The 18,707-nt window shown below is 43.7% G+C and overlaps 2 protein-coding genes across 2 annotated transcripts; both read left to right on the forward strand.

Moving 5' to 3' along the window:
• Positions 1 to 9,450: 9,450 nt before the first annotated feature.
• On the forward strand, positions 9,451 to 11,650 carry LOC310811331 (polyadenylate-binding protein 1A-like; the record flags this gene model as incomplete). Its single annotated transcript, XM_083679452.1, has 4 exons — positions 9,451 to 10,326; positions 10,451 to 11,027; positions 11,133 to 11,360; positions 11,442 to 11,650. The coding sequence occupies 4 exons, from the start codon at positions 9,451 to 9,453 to the stop codon at positions 11,648 to 11,650; spliced, it is 1,890 nt and encodes a 629-aa protein (XP_083535578.1).
• A 3,659-nt stretch (positions 11,651 to 15,309) lies between these two features.
• On the forward strand, positions 15,310 to 16,309 carry LOC310811332 (interleukin-8-like; the record flags this gene model as incomplete). The annotated part of the gene is made up of 3 exons (XM_083679453.1): positions 15,310 to 15,379; positions 15,511 to 15,643; positions 16,219 to 16,309. The coding sequence occupies 3 exons, from the start codon at positions 15,310 to 15,312 to the stop codon at positions 16,307 to 16,309; spliced, it is 294 nt and encodes a 97-aa protein (XP_083535579.1).
• Between the last annotated feature and the right edge of the window lie 2,398 nt (positions 16,310 to 18,707).

An 18,707-nucleotide genomic window follows, 5' to 3' on the forward strand; every position in this document is an offset into this window, starting at 1 on the left:
CCAACAAGCAAACACCTAACAGTGTTAAAAGAGACCAGAGCAAGAAAAAAAGCAACTTGCCATCAGCTGAATGAAACAAACAAATAGGAATGTTAAAAACGATCTAACAATAACAAACAAGGTGTGGTAAAAGTGTGTAAAAAGAATGACAAGTATAGAGTCAGTTACAGTCAGTATGTGTGCTAGCCATTAAATCAGTCTGGAATTACAGTAAGTATAGCAGAAAAAAGTGAATACGTTTGTCTGTGAGTTAGGGTTAGTGGGTTAGGGTTAGGGTTAGGGTTAGTGGGTTAGGGTTAGTGAGTTAGGGTTAGGGTTAGTGGGTTAGTGGGTGAGTAAAGTAGCAATATGTACGTGTTGGTAAATTGTGTAAAAGTAGCAAATCAGTGTGGATCTCTACATTTCTTTATCTCTGTCAGTAAATAGGTTTGTACGTGACTAAGTGAACGTAAGTGAGTATAGTGAAAAGGAAATGCCCCCAGTCCATCTACAATGAGTCGTCATAGTAACCCCCACTCTGAGGAGACTGAGCGGTGACAGTGGCAGTGACCCCTACTCACTGAACTTTCATGAATCAGTCAGGCCAGCTTGGGGATCTGTGTGTGACACATCTCTCAGTGTGTGTGTGTGTGTGTGTGTGTGTGTGTGTGTGTGTGTGTGTGTGTGTGTGTGCGTTAGGGGGGGTCAGACAGAGGGACGACGAGGCAGCCATGGGCCGCTCTCCCCCCCCCCTTCCCCCTCCCAAGCTCCCTGCTGTGTGAGGTTATTGTGTGGCCTGGGAACGCGTGGCCCCCACTTCTAGATGCCAGTATTATCCCTCCTAAACCAACTCTGACAAAGACACCCCTGTGCCCCATCCCACCGCCAGAAACCTACTGCATTATTAGTTTTATGCATGCATTACTATGAAGATGCATCACCATTTTGTGTGTGCGTGTGTGTGTGTGTGTGTGTGTGTGTGTGTGTGTGTGTGTGTGTGTGTGTGTGTGTGTGTGTGGACTGACTGATGAGGGACTGTGAGTGACTGTGTGTGGGTGTGTAAGTACATTTTACAAGTTAAGAAAATATCAGTGCTCTGAACGACCTCCATTCCCAATTGTTGTATCCCTGAGGTCCTACTGTATATTTGACTCCATTATGACAACATTACACTGTATAACTGTATAAACTGTATGCTGCTGTGATGCACTGTTAAAATGTTTACATTCTATTGCTATGGAATAGGAATCAGATGAGCCTTTGGATAATGGCTCTCAGGAATGATGCTATGGAATCATGACAGCATAGATTTCAGCTCTTTATGATGCAAGATTCGGAGTTTGTCACACAAAGAGCTCACATATCATTTCTATAGTGAAACAATCCTTAGAATCCACTTCAGTTCATGACACACTGTATGTTGTTCAGTGTGGGGGCCCTACATGGTCATAGACCATGTTAACTGTCTGATTTCACCTCAGGTTAGTTAGGCTATGGTAGCACAATAATTCACTCTTGGGGATACACCTTGACACAAGGCAACCACAGAACAGAATAATACAATAGAATACAGTTTAATACAACTTTATCGTCCACTTTATTGTGATAGCTAGCCTTGCTTTACCTCAAAAGTGACACAAGGCAATCATATTACACATCACATATTGTATTAGAAACAGTGAGCTTTACATCCACACTACAGGTGTTTACAGACACCCACATGTATCCACTCTGTAATGACAGCCATGAATCTTCACATGTATCTGTTTCCTTTCTTAAATTAATTAATCTATGGCTTAGTTGAATACACTGATAAAAAGAAACATTCTATGTGAGTCTCCCACATGATATCAGTTAGGAGTGTAAGCTTTAACAAACTGGTTGTGCTTCTTGTGTTGAGAAGGTAATATACATGGAGCTGTGAATGTATATCATAGGAGGATGTCATGGGAGAATAATTTGGGGGAATAAGATAAATCTATATAGTGAATATGCACCCTTGGTTATGACAGCAACGAAACATACAAAAACAAAGTATTTACAATAGAACATGAGAACATCTGAACCTCATGAGAATGGCCCACATCATGTCAGTTGGCACTGCTTTAACCAACTAGTATTAACCAAATCTTGATATGAAAATGGCAAAAATGTGTAAATGGAAATTGAACAATAAATAATGTATTATTTATTATTATTTATGTCATAGAAGAGTTTGTTCTGTACATGAGAACATACAGTCTCTTACCTGGAGAGATGTCTCTTGGTCATGGTCTGTTACAGAGGAACAAGTGACAGAGAAGATCGTGGGTCAATCCTGAACCCAGGATAGACAGGCTCAGTGAATGTGCAGTGTGCTGTGTGAAGGTGCGTCAGTGTACCAGAGGAGACTCTGTAGAAGGACAAGATGCCAGCTGGCCAGTCCAGAAACACACCAACTCTTTGGGAAACATGGCCATGAATGAGCCATGGCGAGGCAAGCCTTCATTGTGAATATACCAGTAATTACTACCGGAACAGAGCAAACTCCACGGCTTGTTTCCTCCAATCCAGCTGTTTATTCCCTTCCTACTCATTCCTTTGTACACTACACCAATGGTAGACACACCATGTCTCTCAACCTCCCAGTAATAACGAGACCCAGATAAGACTTCTCTGCAGAGAACTTGGTAATAACAGTAAAATCTCTCTGGATGGTCTTCATAATTGTAATGACATACTCAGGAGGCCGGATACAATTCTAGGCAATGGTGTTTAGGATCCAGGCAAAGGAAGATGTTAAAAAGCTTGAATGTTACAAACTGGACCTTTAAAGAATAAACAACATAAATACAGAGAAACATTCTCACCTATTCTAGAAGATTTCAAAGGTTGGCTTTTGTGACATGAAAAATATTTTTCTCACCTCTGTGTAGGTTTTGCCATGGCCTCTGTGGTCCTCCACATCACACACCTTACAGATGAGAGTCTGGTCTGTTTTACAGAACATCTCCAGAGCTCTGTGGTGCTGCTGACAGAGTTTCTCCTCCAGGTCTCCTGTCACTTCCACCAGTGTAAGTCTCTGCAGTGCTGCTACTGGGTAGTGCTGCGTAACATGGGTCTCACAGTGGGAGGCAGTACAGGTCAGAAAGAGCTTCACAGCTTTGAGCTTTTTCTCAGAACAGAGATCACAGGCCACATCTCCAGATACAGTGTAGCAGTGAGTGGATCCTAAAGGCTGTTGCAGAGGTTCAGGTGAGAGCAAGCTGCTGATGCACTGCCTGCAGTAACTGTGTCCGCAGGGGATGGAGACTGGGTCCCTCAACTCTTTACACAGTTCACACTGTGCCAGATCCCCTGTTAGTTCACTAAAGAGAGGAGAGGATATATATAAATGTATAAATAAATTCCATTCTCATTAGTATCATGATATTAAGAGACGTTTTTCTTACTGTCATTGTGACCACCCTCTAGTAAGCGAATCCATTTAGTCCACTGTATATCTGTCAATGTTCAATTCTGGGTCCTCAAAATTAACATAATAAAGCCCAAATCATTATCAGTATTCTAACAAGTAACCGTGCAATGAAAGAAAATCTTTGAAATACACCCCTGATGGTGCAGTTACATCCACTCTCTGGAGATTGTTTTGACAATACTGCAGCAATGGCTTTAACATTGAACAATGTTGGAACACAAAAGAAGAGTTTAGGGTTACCCTATAGGAAGTGTTGGGTAAGCTTCATGTCTCTTCTACATGATAAACAAAGTTGATTACAAAACTTAGTTTAGAAATATGGTGGTATGTTCTGAATGGGTTGTCTCTGTCAAAGCTTTGACAAAGACCACTCAGTTTTGTTTATGATCCATATTTTGATTGATTTCATCTACCTAGTCCTTTAGAAGACGAATGTAGCTCACTACATCACTTTCTCTACAGCATGTCCCTATCATACCTTGTATCATCTCTCAGGGGGTCCTGGCTGAAATGAAGAGGGTGGAGCATTGAGTTGTCACTCTTCATTGACAGCAAGCTGGGTGTAGGTGATTCTGTCCATTTCATCTGGACACTGAACAAAACATAGAGAGACATTATTCCATTAACTGAAGAGTAAAAGGTATTGGTAGCTTTTCAGATGTACATTTTTGTCTCTTGCATCTTTAATCTTTAAGAGTTTATATTCATCTCTCACCTCTTAAAGCTGGGAGAGTAATTGTTTGGCAGTGTTTGAGGGAGAGTAATTTTAGAGAGACTCATTTTAGTGGTAGCGAGTCACACCCACAGAGATCAACAGTGAATTCACAAAAAGGTTGATCATTAATTAGACCAATAATCAAAAGATAAAACTTTCACTGTTCATGGTCATAGTCCACGCAATGCAACATTTATAGTGAGCCCGTTCTTTTGAAATAAATATCATTACGATATAAACAAGAAAGTATACACACTTTCCCTTTTTCTCGCTGGGCAGTACATTCAGGATGTGACCAGTTTTAATCGGTACCAATGACAGTGTGACCAGTAAACACAGCCAACGTTCATAACCATATACTATATATTGGTTATACATAATTTGTATCCTACAATTTGAAAATCAATAATTTTGTTGAATCACAGGAAAATCCACGTATGTATGATGTATGACTACTACTGCCCTCCCCTCGGTCTCTCTTTCTCTCTAAAACAATGAACTATCGCTTGAATGAAGTAAATAATCAGAAAGACTCTGACAAACCTTTGTTATTCCTGAACTGACCCTGAGCTTTGGATGCTGCATCCTGTATTACCAGCGGCTAGCTCAGGATGGTGCCTTGCTATCAGAGGTTAAGATGGAAATGTAATGTATAGATCTGATGCGATCAGTGGTATTTAATTGTGTCTGCTCTATTCTTTGTTTTTCTATATGCAACATTGTGACTGATGAACCTGAGTACACCCCAGGTGAAGGTGTTTATAGGGTCATCAGAGTTCTCTTCCTGGAGGCTTCTGGTTAGAGATGATTGATCCTGATTCTTCACCAGGGGCGTTCACTGGTCACTGGACAGAATGCTGACCTGTCTTTCAACCCTGAAATGTTCCTATTCATCAAATTATGTGGATGTTATTATATACGGTATCACTTCAGAATTTCGGCTCCCTCTGACATGTGACAACTGGATGCATTTATTTACATATGTTTCCCTGACTTGTGACATAAGTTCAACACAGCCCCCAACATGACATCTTTTTTCTTTCTTTCTTTTTCTAAAAATACAATTCACTGAATGACTAATGCAGACACTGAGCTGGTTTAGACCCATAGTTTTTCCCTTTGTAGAGATTTAGCCCCTATGCCACCTGTATGGGCTGCAAATAACCCAACCTCCTATTGATATACAGCAGGCTACCTGTCTCACCTCCTATTGACATACAGTAGGCTACAGTACTATACCTGTCTCACCTCCTATTGACATACAGTAGGCTACAGTACTGTAACTGTCTTACCTTTACATTTTTAAATTCATGGAATTTAGCAGACGCCTTTATCCAAAGCGACTTACAAAAATACATTTGTTTAAGTAAGTGAATCATCTATCCAACAGTCATCATAAGACAAAGTAATCAATGCTCACACCAGGGGCCATTGGCAGTCGTAATGCCACTAGGCTATTTATTTTTATTTTTATTTTTGAAATATATTTTATTAGCAGGAGAGAACTTGTACAGGGGGGTAGCAGGGTTGAAGAGGTCTCGGGGTTAGGGTTAGTATAGGGGGGGGGGGGGGGGGGGGGGGGGTAGTGAGGGTGATGTGGTCTTTAGGAGGGACTGTTAAGATGTAGCTTGAAGAGATGGGTTTTCAATCTACGGCGGAAGATCGGAAGTGACTCTGCAGTCCTGACAGTAGTGGGAAGCTCATTCCACCAGCGGGGCGCCAGGACAGTGAAAAGCCATGACCGAGTAGCACGGGCACTGCATCCACGTAGAGGCGGCGGTGCCAGGCGGGCAGCCGAGGTGGACGAGCGGAGTGATCTTGCAGGGGTTTGGGGGCTAACCATCGCTTGCAAGTAGGGAGGGGCTGTTCCCTTTGCCGCCCGGTAGGCAAGCACCAGGGTCTTGAATTTGATCTGAGCTGCTACCGGGAGCCAGTGGAGGGTGTGGAGGAGGGGCGTGACATGGGAGAATTTGGGGAGATTGAACACCAGATGAGCGGTAGCGTTCTGGATGAGCTGCAGAGGCCTGATCGAGGAGGCGGGGAGTCCGGCCAAGAGTGCATTGCAGTAGTCAAGGCAAGAGATGACAAGTGTTTGGACCAAAAGTTGTGCTGCTTCTCTGGTGAGGAATGGACGTATACTTCTGATGTTGTAGAGGAAGAATCTACAGGAGCAGGTTGTCGCTGTGATGTTCGCCACACAGGATAAGTGGTTGTCAAGGATCACCCCAAGGTTCTTGGCTATATGGGAGGAGGTCACAGTAGAGTTTTCTACTGCGATGTTGAAGTCTTGGAGAGGGCAGGCTTTCCCTGGGAGGAAGAGCAGCTCAGTCTTGTCAAGGTTGAGCTTTAGGTGGTGGGCTGACATCCAAGCAGAAATGTCTGCAAGACATGCCGAGACACGTGTTGCCACCTGTGAGGGGGGAAAAACAAAAAGTTGAGTGTCATCTGCATAGGTGTGGTAGGAGAAACCATGTGAAGAAATTACCGAGCCGGGAGATTTGGTATAGAGAGAGAACAGTAAAGCCCCAAGGACAGAGCCCTGGGGGACACGAGTGGTGAGGGATCGTGGAGAGGACAGCGAGAAGGAGAGAAGAGATACCGGTCTGTAGTTATGGACAGCAGATGGGTCAAGAGTTGGTTTCTTGAGAAGAGGCTTGACTCTGGCTGTCTTGAAGGCAGCTGGGACAGATCCTGTGGATAGAGAGGAATTGATTAAAGTGTTAAGGAATGGAAGGAGGTTTTTGGAGATGGATTGGAGAAAGGGGGAGGGGATAAGATCGAGGGGGCAGGTGGTTGCCCGCTTGGATGTGTCCAGCTTTAGAACATCCTCAGGGGAGAGGGGGGAGAAATCTGATAAACCAGAAACTGGGTTTTGCACAGTGGGTTCGGGAGGAGATGTTGCATTGTTGGTGAGAGGTAGAGGGAATGCTAATGTCATCGACCTTCTTTTCAAAATAGGTGACAGTCATCGGCAGACAGAGAGGAGGGAGGAGGGGGAGGAGGAGGGTTGAGGAGTGAGAAAAATGTGGAGAACAGTTTCTTTGGGTCAGAGACAGAGGATTGAATTTTGGAATGGTAGTATAAGGCTTTAGCAGCTGATGCAGATGAGGTGTAGTTGAGGAGGAGAGAGAGATAAAGGCCTAGATCAGGGGTCTCAAACTCAACTTACCTGGGGGCCGCTGGAGGTAGAGTCTGGGTGAGGCTGGGCCGCATCAAGTTAATAAAAAAAACTACTATCAATGCTTTGGCTTCTGCCTACCATACACTTTTGCAGCTCTTTGGGCACCCTTAAGGCGGGCTTTCCATTGTGATATATTTACATGTTTTTATCCCAATACCTGAGTATTTGGGATCTTATTTAGTATACTCTTTCTATACATTCTGAGAGGGATTTGAAAACTTTATCATTGTTCATAGCTTTTTTGAGCACGTCGTTTTTCTTATCATTATTAAATCTATCAATTGTGTTCTCTCTGAGGTGTTTATACCTTTCATATTCATAAATAAAGTGATCTAGATTTTCTTCTTTTTGTTTACATCCTACACATCCTTCTGCTCTACCAAATCTCTCTGGATACCATTGAGCTAACTCTGATGTCGATGTTACTCCACCTGTCTTAATTCTTAACATCAAGTGCATTGTCTCATGTTTTATGTCTTTTAATTTCTTGCTCTTTTTGATTAAATTGTTCTTGGTAAATTAGTTTTCTTTTGCGATTGCACACATCTGTCCTTTTTCCTTTTCTTTATTTCTCTTGTAATAATAATCTATAACTTCTTCTTTATAATATTCAGGTTCTAACCACCATTTAGCTTTTGTTCATGCCGCCCATCTCATGCTATTTGCTATCCATGTAATTCTTTTCCCTTTCCTATTGCAACACTCTGCTGCCTTTATTAGGTCACTGATTACTCTTGTTGAGTCCGCCCACTTCCTAAATCCTCTGTACCTTGCACTGGGTGACAGGATATATTTTCCTTCCACTTGGTGTCACTCCGGAATCACGTTTCAACCAAGTGACTAACGTTGCTAATTCGCGTTGGCTAACTTGTCAACAAACACCACCGGAAGCTGTCACGAACCTGAGCTATGGTAGCCCATAAGTGATAAAAAAAAATATAAAACGCCCAGGGCAACGACTCGGCAAAAACGTGCGTGTGAGAAAAATGCGCGGGCCGCACTAACACTAAACTTTGATGTCAAGTAGGGGGCCACAAAATATCGTCCCGCGGGCCGCGAGTTTGAGACCCCTGATGGAGACTAACAGCCTTTGTCACAATGGAAACCTTCAGCCTACATCATGGAGACGATACAACTCATCAATTGTGGAGCAGCGCTGACACAGACTTCTTTACCAAGCATCTGTTTACTGTTGTTATATCAGTATTACAAACCATTGAGATGGGACAGTTTGGGTATTTTTGCCACCAAAATGCTAACTTCGATATACTTGGGTATCCATGAACCATAAAAGAGTTTTACTGAAAAGAAAAAGGGAAACACCTAGAAACAATATCCAAATGTCTGTCAATCCTACATCTGAAGCTCTATGTCTAAACACGGTTATGTGCAAAGTGTAGGAACAAGTGATTCAAACATTTGACAATGTGCTGAATTGTTCTATGTTCAACAGTTATTTAACGAATGAACAAACATATGTCCATTAGTTCAATAAGTAGTTACATTGTTTTAAATGTTTTAACTTCTTTCAAAGCTTTCTATGAAATGATTGTTTCAAAGAAGGCCCTGCCACCATTGTTGGACCGAGGACCGTGGCTCCCATTGAAGACACACAGAGGACATGACCTTGGTTGTTTTGAGCCAGTAAAATGATTTGCAGTAAAATGATTTGTGATGAGTGTGGTCAACCCCCCCCCCCCCCCCCCCCTCTGGGATAGAGATGCTTAAGGGCCACTAAAACACCCGGGCATATTCAGTTAAAATATCCTTATTCATGTGAAATACATCTGCTGGGGAAGGATTCCTCATGAACCCCTACATGGGGTTTGCTGACCTTAGTACAAAATGGACCCTGGCTATGGTCTGTGAGGTAACAATGACTGAAGTTAGAATTCTACTAACATATTACACACATCACATCCAGTCATTAAGGATGTCACAATTGATAATGTGATGACATAACAATGTAGAACATGCAGCTGGGGTTCTAGAATCCAGCTACAGTACACATGCCATTCATTTACCTGCAATTCCTCTGTGAAGAGCTTGATAGATAGATGTTATTTGTTCTTTTCACTGTTTTTTTTCACCTCTTGTTGTCTGAAAGGGCCATTAGACATGAATCCTAATGCGCCTATTCAATCGATGGCCTCCTTGTATGTAGGAGATCTCCACAGGGACACCACTGAGGGAATGCTGCATGAGAAATTCAGCCCTTGTGGTCCAATCATCTCTATAAGAGTGTGCAGGGACATGATAACACGCCGATCTCTTGTGTATGCCTATGTCAACTTTCAACAGCAAGCTGACGCAGAGCGTGCCCTGGACACCATGAACTTTGATGATGTCAATGGAAGACCTATGCGCATCATGTGGTCTCAGCGTGACCCTTCTCTGAGGAATAGTGGGGTAGGCAACATCTTCATTAAGAATTTAGTGGAGACCTTTGACAGCAAGGACCTCTACGACAGGTTCTCTGAGTTTGGGGACATCCTTTCCTGCAAGGTAGTATCTGATGAGAATGGCTCTAAAGGCTATGGCTTTGTGCAGTATAATACCCAGGAGTGTGCTGAGAGAGCTATTAAGAGACTCAATGGCACGTTATTGAATGACAGAAAAGTGTTTGTTGGACACTTCAAATCTCGCAAAGAACGAGAGGCTGAACTTGGATCCAGGGCCCGAGAGTTCACTAACGTGTACATCAAAAACTTTGGAGAGGATATGGATGACCAACGCCTTAAGGAGAGGTTTGAAAGATTTGGACCAGCCCTGAGCATCCGTGTCATGACTGATGACACTGGTAAGTCCATGGGTTTTGGATTTGTCAATTTCCAAAGGCATGAGGATGCCAAGAGGGCCATTGATGAGATGAATGGCCGGGTGATAAATGGGAGGCGGGTCTATGTGGGCCGCGCCCAGAAGAGAGGAGAGCGCCAGACTGTGCTGAAGCGCCAGTTTGAGCAGATGAAGCAGGGCCGCAGGACCAGATACCAGGTGTGTGTATGTCAAAAAAAGATATACTAAAGAAAAAGAAAAATAAGTTGATAGTCTTGGTAAACATTGTTGATATATTTGAGGCATGAAAAACATCTCACTAAACAGGGTTTCTCTCTACCAGGGTGTCAATCTGTATGTGAAGAACTTGCACGATCGATTGGATGATGAGCAGCTGCACAAAGAGTTCTCCCACTTTGGAACAATCACCAGTGCAAAGGTGATGATGGAGGGTGGACACAGCAAGGGATTTGGCTTTGTGTGCTTCTCCTCCCCTGAGGCGGCCACCAAGGCTGTGACTGAGATGAACGGCCGCATTGTGGCCACCAAGCCCCTGTATGTGGCCCTGGCCCAGCGCAAGGAGGTGCGCCAGGCTCACAGAACCAAACAGCGCATGCAGAGGATGGCCAGTGTCGTTCGTGCCGTTCCCAACCCAGGCATCAACCTCTACCAGGTTGCTCCCCCACCTGGATTCTTCATGGCAGTCATTCCACAGGCCCAGAACTGTGCTGCCCCATACTTCACCAATCAGCTGGCTCAGCTGAGACCCACTCCTCACTTGGCTACCCAGAGTATGAAACCTCTGCACTTCCAGAACATGCCCAACACCATGTGTCCATCCGCTACCAGGCCTCAGACCTTCAATGCTATGAAGACCACACCCTCCCAGTTGCCCCATATGATGACCTTTCAGCGCATAGGTCAGTATATTTTCTGAAGCAACGCTGCTCATAGTGGTCTGACAACACCACTCGCCAAACATTTACCATAAATATCCCTTTGATTATGATGATCTTTCCTCTCAGCTACCCAGGCCTTGAGACAGCGCCCTGCCAGTGCAGATGCAGCTACAGCACGGATGCGCACCATGCCCCAGAACAAGTACACAGCTGGTGTACACTACCCCCAGCAGCACATGGCTCCCCTGCCACAGGTCCCCATGCAGCAGCCTGCTGTCCATGTCCAGGACCAGGAGCCTCTGACTGCCTCCATACTGGCTGCCATTCCCCATGAGGACCAGAAACAGATGATAGGTGAGTCTATTTGTTTGTTTTTATGGATCCCCATTAGCTGTTACTGTTACTGTTACAGATATTAATTCTCCCTCCCTCCAGGTGAGCGTCTCTTCCCATCTATCCACAACATGCACCCCAGCATCGCTCCCAAGGTCACCGGCATGCTGCTGGAGATGGACAACTCTGATCTGCTCCACATGCTGGAGTCTCCAGAGTCCCTGCGCTCCAAGGTGGATGAAGCGGTTTCTGTGCTGAAGGCCCACTGGGCTGAGGAGGCAGCACAGAAATCTGGCCACATCCCAGCTTGATTTCCAAGCGGCTAACACATAAAAAGGAGATCCGGACTTTGAAATCTACTTCACCATGAAAAAATATTGTTGTTCTGACCCTCGTCTTCCTTGGATTCCCCCTCGTCTACCTTCCACGGACCTAGTCCATTCCTGTGTTGACTACCCGCCTGCCTATCTGACCCCTGCCTGTCTGACTACCAACCTGTCTGCCCGACCCCTGCTCGTCTGACTACCCCCCTGCCTGCCGAACCCCTGCTCGTCTGACTACCCGCCTGCCTGCCGAACCCTGGACCGACCCTGGACTACTCGACTACCATTTCTGTGTTGACTACCTGCCTGCCTACCTGACCCCTGCCTGTCTGACTACCCGCCTGCCTGCCCGACTCCTGCTCGTCTGACTACCCCCCATCCTGCCGAACCCCTGCTCGTCTGACTACCCCCCTGCCTGCTGAACCCTGGACTGACCCTGGACTACTCGACTACCATTCCTGTGTTGACTACCCGCCTGCCTACCTGACCCCTGCCTGTCTGACTACCCGCCTGACTGCCCGACCCCTGCTCGTCTGACTACCCGCCTGCCTGCCGAACCCTGGACCGACCCTGGACTACTCTCTATTGGATTATCTTTCTCTCTCCTACCCCTATTCCCGTTATAATTAAATACGCCTTCGGGCTAAACCCCACCACCTTCTCTGTGTGCCATCAATCTGGTTCTTCAGACGTTCACGGGTAAAATGAGGAATGGTATGAAAGACACATGTTGGCATGGAATGGAATGATTACAATGAGCCCGTCCTCCAATTTCCACCTCTAGCCTCCACCAGCCTCCACTGTTTATGTGATGTATGAAGTTTGATTTACTAAGACAGATACATCGTTAGGATGCACCAGTTGGTCTGAGGTTAGTACTGAGGTTATGGCTACTTTGCATGTGTTCCCCAGGAGGTGGATCCTGTCCAAGACACCGCATGTGTGTGTGTGTTTTCTACATTAACAGGAAGAAGACAGATATCAAGGTCCTGGCTCCTGCTGATAACCTGTACCACCACTGGCTGATGATCATCGCCACGGCCGTGCTGCACAACTGGTGCCTCCTGGTGGTCAGCTATGGTATCACGCCTCTCTGCATCCCCCCCAACCAGTGACTGACATGGTTTATCTCCATTAATGACATGTGCCTTCTGAACAAGAGAAAACCATGTAGTGTCCTCAGGAACCCTTAAATGCCATGTCTTTTGGACGAAATACCTTCATTACCCAAAACCCATGATAAACAGCAGTAACTATAATCCATGGTAACCTAAATTGACCCATACAAACTCATGCTGCTCCACTTGCTAGTCTGGGAACCCCTTTGTGTGTGTGTGTGTGTGTGTGTGTGTGTGTGTGTGTGTGTGTGTGTGTGTGTGTGTGTGCGTGTGTGCGTGCGTGTGTGCGTGTGTGTCTGTGTGCTACAGGGCCTGATTTGATGAGTTACAGACCAGAGGTTCCATGGTGTGGCTGGTTCTGGACTACCTGTGTGATAGTCTCTACATCCTGGACATCCATTATCCAAAACCCATGATAAACAGCAGTAACTATAATCCATGGTAACCTAAATTGACCCATACAAACTCATGCTTCTCCACTTGCTAGTCTGGGAACCCCTTTGTGTGTGTGTGTGTGTGTGTCTGTGTGTGTGTGTGTGTGTGTGTCTGTGTGCTACAGTGCCTGATTTGATGAGTTACAGACCAGAGGTTCCATGGTGTGGCTGGTTCTGGACTACCTGTGTAATAGTCTCTACCTCCTGGACATGGTGGTCAGACCGAGCACAGGTCAGATGTCCTACGCTCAGTCACACCTAATCTGACTGTAACCCTACCTCTAACTAACCGTGCTCTGACCATATGTAATGTAGTCTCACCATAACCCTACCATTAACTGACCGTTCTCTGACCATGTATCGTCAAGTTGTTCTGACCATAATCCTACCGTTACCTGACCACGCTGTGACCGCGGGTATTTCTTCTCTCCCAGCTTTCCGAGAGACGAGGAGTTCCTTTTTGTGTGACTTCCTGGTTGGCGTTCTGACCTTCGCCTCAATTGTTAGCAACATTGGCGCCATGATATTGAACATGAACACCACGCGGGCGGAGTTTCAGAGCCACATCGACGCCATCAAGCACTACATGCAGTTCAGGCACGTCAGCAAGGCAAGGCCTTAGTCATTTTGGTACCCTAGGCGAGATTAGGATTAACAATGGTTTAGGTTCTAGAAAGGAGTAGTTATCCAGATTGCAACCGACTGTATGACTGAGCGTAGGACGTCTGTCCTGTCCTCAGTCTGACCACCATGTCCAGGATGTAGAGACTATCACACAGGTAGTCCAGAACCAGCCACACACACACACACACATACACACACACACACACAAAAAGATTGTGTAGTGATTTAAAGTGTTGGGCATGCGTACAGTATGTGTACCAATTAATTCATCTTGAATGGTCTATGTGGTGAAAAGCACTTGAAAAACATAATGTTGGTGTTTGCCGTATTGACCTGAACTGTTGCTTCTTGTACAGTAACTCATCATTGCATCTAGACAGATTCCTCTCACGCTCATGACTATGATATGGAGTCAAATAGCATAAAAACTGCAATGGTGAAAATCTGTAGCAAACTGAATCACCAATGAGGTAATTGTTTTAGGCAATCTGTCACAAATGTGATATTTCCTCTGAACTCTAATTTCCTGTGTTGCACAATGCATTTCCTACAGCTGTCCAGAAGTTTTCCACATGAACATGGCAAAGTGTTGAGTAATTTGATAATGTGATTTCAACTGAATTCTTCTTGAATTCCTTCTTCTTTTTGCAAATCCTATCTATGAGCAATGTAGCCGTGCAGCTTACTCACATCAGTGGTAACACATATAGATATAAGGATCAATACTCTCACACCTCAAGACTTCAAAGCATTTTTCACTGTAATGTTTAAGAGGAAGTCAGAAGTATCAAATATTTAGTTGTCTTTGTTGCCAAGCTACAAGGGGTTAATGAGGGGTGGTTGTGGGGTTCAAGGTTGACACTGGTTTGTGAAACTGGCCCAAGATTGCTCTATATGTAACACACATTCATAAGCAAAAACCTGAAAAAAAAAGAAAGAAAAAAAAGAAGCATAAGCCTAAACATTCATTGTCTCTGACTGACACTCTACAGTTGAGATGCAATCCCAACTTTCACTGATCTACCATATTTTTCCATCAACATCTAAAGCTATTTGTTGTTTTTTCTATAATGTGATAAATTCACTCCTGTGAGAGGGCACTGATAAGTCACGCACATCTTCTTGATGTCACCAATCCACTCATGAGCTCAGGGTAAATTCCTTGTATCAGTCTGTCCAAGATTGCGCAACCCTCTCCATGACTCACTTCCAGATCTGGTCTTTAAAAGGAACGACTTTCTCTCCTCAGCGCCAGATTCAAACTCCAAACCGAAGGAGACGACAGAGAGTAAAATAGTGCAGCTGGACTGAGAAAAGAAAACAAAGACTCCAAGAGAGACAAACAGCGATTAAATACTTGACAGTGCTTCACTCAGAACCAGTAAGAGCTCAACCTAAGACTGTATAAGAAGACTTCCAGTAAGACTAGACTACCTGATCAGCCAGTTTGTTAATCCAGCTCCTGTTGAACATGAAGATGAGCAGCAGAACCGTAGTCAGCTCTGTCATCATGCTCCTGGCCTTCCTGACCATCTCTGAAGGTGAGTTTGACCACTGACATCTATCTATCTATCTATCTATCTATCTATCTATCTATCTATCTATCTATCTATCTATCTATCTATCCCTCCCTGTGGTTTATAATTGAATGTGTTTCTGATCATGGTCACAGGGGTGAGTCTGACAGGTCTGGGGGTGGACCTGCGTTGTCGCTGCATCAACACAGAGAGCCGGCGGATTGGTAGACTCATTGAGAAGGTTGAGCTGATCCCTCCCAGCTCCCACTGCAAGGACACTGAGATCATGTGAGTCCTCTCACCTAACTATCGGCCCATTACTCTTACTAAGACTGACTTTAGAATAATAGCAATTATAAACAGTTCTGTGTGGGCCCTATAGTGTATCCCCTTAGCTTCAATTATTTCTGGATATGTTAATCTAAGAGCTAATTTAGTCTCTGTCTCTGTTAAGATTGTGTCAGGGTTAATTCTGGTTTTAGTGAGAATTTCATGAGGTGGTAAGGTCTGCTCTTGTTCTGGTAAGGTTTTAGTGAGGTTAGTTCTCAAGGCTTTGTAAGATTATGGTAAGGTAGGCTCTAATTGTAACCCAAGAGGCATGAACCAGGAACTGGAGCAGTAGCATTTAGTAGTAATACGTTATGTAGTAACTGACCAACTGTTCTTGCTCTACACCGCAACATAAGAGGTACATGTATAAACTATGCCATTTAGTGGCGACAATGGGTAATTGTCGATTCAATCTCACATTCCCACAGTAAGGTTACTGTAAGGTAGGTTCTAGTTGTGGTATAGATAGCCTGATCGTGGTGAGGTTAGATCTAGTTCTGACCATGTGTCTGTGCTCCCTGTCTCTCCTGCAGTGCCACTCTGAAAGAGACTGGTCAGGAGCTCTGTCTGGACCCCAACGCTGCCTGGGTCAAGAATGTCATCGAGAGGATACTGGCCAAGTAAGTAGAGGTCAAACTCACACAAAGAGATGTAGACATAAACAACAGAACTATGGCCTGTCTGTCACTAAATAATACCAAATAATATGAATAAAAACGTGATCACCAAAAAAAAGAAACAACAGAACTAGACTCTGGGTTTGGGATGGAGAAAAGGTCTGATTGATAGAATTAGAAATAAACACTTTTTTTCTTACATATTGGTAATTCTTCTCACATGTGATAACTAACTCACAACATGTGAACATCACCAGGTCTGAAACCACTCTTGATTGGATATTACTTTCTAGTATTCTAGTAACACCCATGTCTTTTTTCTCAGTGGCCAAAGGCGTTGAAGACAAGAGGAGAAGAGATTGTATCCACACTTTGGGATTGTAGACTCTTAGAATTTACAAACCAAAAAGTATTTATAAAATGATAAACTACACAGCATCATGTTTTTCTGTCAAATCTGTGAAAATATATACTTGAGATCTAGTGATAACTGAAGTTACACTTTTTAAAATGAAAAGAACCTCAACATGCACTCAGGAAATGTGTGTAAGAAATATTTATTTTGTTATTTATATGATCATGGACTTTGATCTTGGATTTCTGATTGTGTTATGAGATATCCGTGTGTCTTTGTTTCAATCATTCCTGTTGCACGGGAATCATTTCCTGTGGAAACTACTTCCTCCATTGTCACATAAGTTATGTCATATACATATTTATTAATGTATTTATTATGTTGCCTACTTATTTATATTCAACTGTATGGTCAGGTTGATCAGATGTTTATCAATTAAAAATGAATGTGTGGTAAAAGGAAATGCATTGTTTCATGTTGTTTATCTCTGTCTCTCTCTCTCACACACACACTTCTCTCAACCACTTTTATGTATCCAGTAGTGTGAAGGTGTTTCATAATTTCATGGACAAATTTATTAATCCCCATAGATTAAACCTGTCCCCAACACTTACTGAGGATGTTCTGTTGTAAATCTTCTCTCAGCGCCAGATCATGTTACCGTGTTTCAACTTTGTTGTTCACTTTCTAACATTCCAGAAGCATGATGGCTTTCCAACACATGATTGTCTCTCACTAGCATGGAGCGGGGGATACACCTTTACGCTTCCCCTGTCTGATTTCACCACAGGTTAGTTAGACCGTGGTAACTGTGTCATTTCACCACAGGTTAGTTAGGCCATGGTAACTGTGTGATTTCACCTCAGGTTAGTTAAACCGTGGTAACTGTGTGATTTCACCACAGGTTAGTTAGACCATGGTAACTGTCTGATTTCACCATAGGTTAGTTAGGCCATGGTAAACCTTACAAAAGAATCACTGCAATATTACTGCAGTACAGTGGAGCATACCTGCAATACAGTGCAGTATAACTGTGTCAGTCAAATGAGGTATTTAGTTCAACTGCAGTACCTGAAGTTTAACGGCAGTAAAGTTTTCAGTTTTGATTATTTGCAGTTCAATTGTAGTACTATTGCAGTTTGACATATACAGTGTGTAGTGTGTGGTGTTTAGTAGGATCCAGGCAAAGGTACAAAAACATGAAGGGCAAGTCCGTATTCAGGGTTGGAAAAGAGTTTGGTAACAAAGTGGTCAAAACTAATGAAGTTATCAAAGGCAAAGGCTGGACCATGTGGGGAACAGGCAAGAGGGTCCTGACAGCGTATGCGGGAGCTCTATCAATGTCCAGGGGGGGGTGGGGGTTGTCATGGGGGACAGCATCAGTCAGGGGACCAGGAACATAGTTATTGAGAGACAAAGACAATATAAAGCAGAATGTTAACACACAGAGCTCTTTGACAAAACAACTCTGCTGCCAGGGCTTTTTTTTACGTACTTGAGCATCAGTTCATATTTAGGATCCACAAGACCAGCTGAAAGCAGTGCCCCTGCGGCGTCTCCTGGGTGATTGTAGCTCAGGTCCAGCTCTCTCAGGTGTGAGGAAGGGCTTGATGTCAGAGCTGAAGCCAGAGAAGTGCAGCCTTCCTCTGTGACTTTACTGCTTGACAGTCTATAGAGAGACAGACATAAGAGTGTATGCAGTAAATGTCAATAAATCTACCTTGATACTTCATTACACAAAGCAGAACCGTTGCCATGAAATTATTATTCATATGAAAATGTCAAGTAACTGTAAAACTACACAACATTTTTTGAGTTTTAAAGTAATAAAAAAATGCTTATTTGTTTCTGTTACCTTTCAAGACTCTAATACTGATATTAGTTTTTTACTGTTAAAGGATTTTGCCCAGCTAAGGTTTTTGATACCACTTTGGTAACACATTACACAGTTATAATGTCATAATGTCATAATTCATAGCACATTACAAGACTTGTTATAAGCATGTATGACTGTATTATAAGGTTGAAATTGTGGTTATAACATGTTATG

The sequence above is a fragment of the Argentina silus genome, assembly GCF_951799395.1.
Source record: "Argentina silus genome assembly, chromosome: 10".
In the NCBI taxonomy this organism is placed as follows: Eukaryota; Metazoa; Chordata; class Actinopteri; order Argentiniformes; family Argentinidae; genus Argentina; species Argentina silus.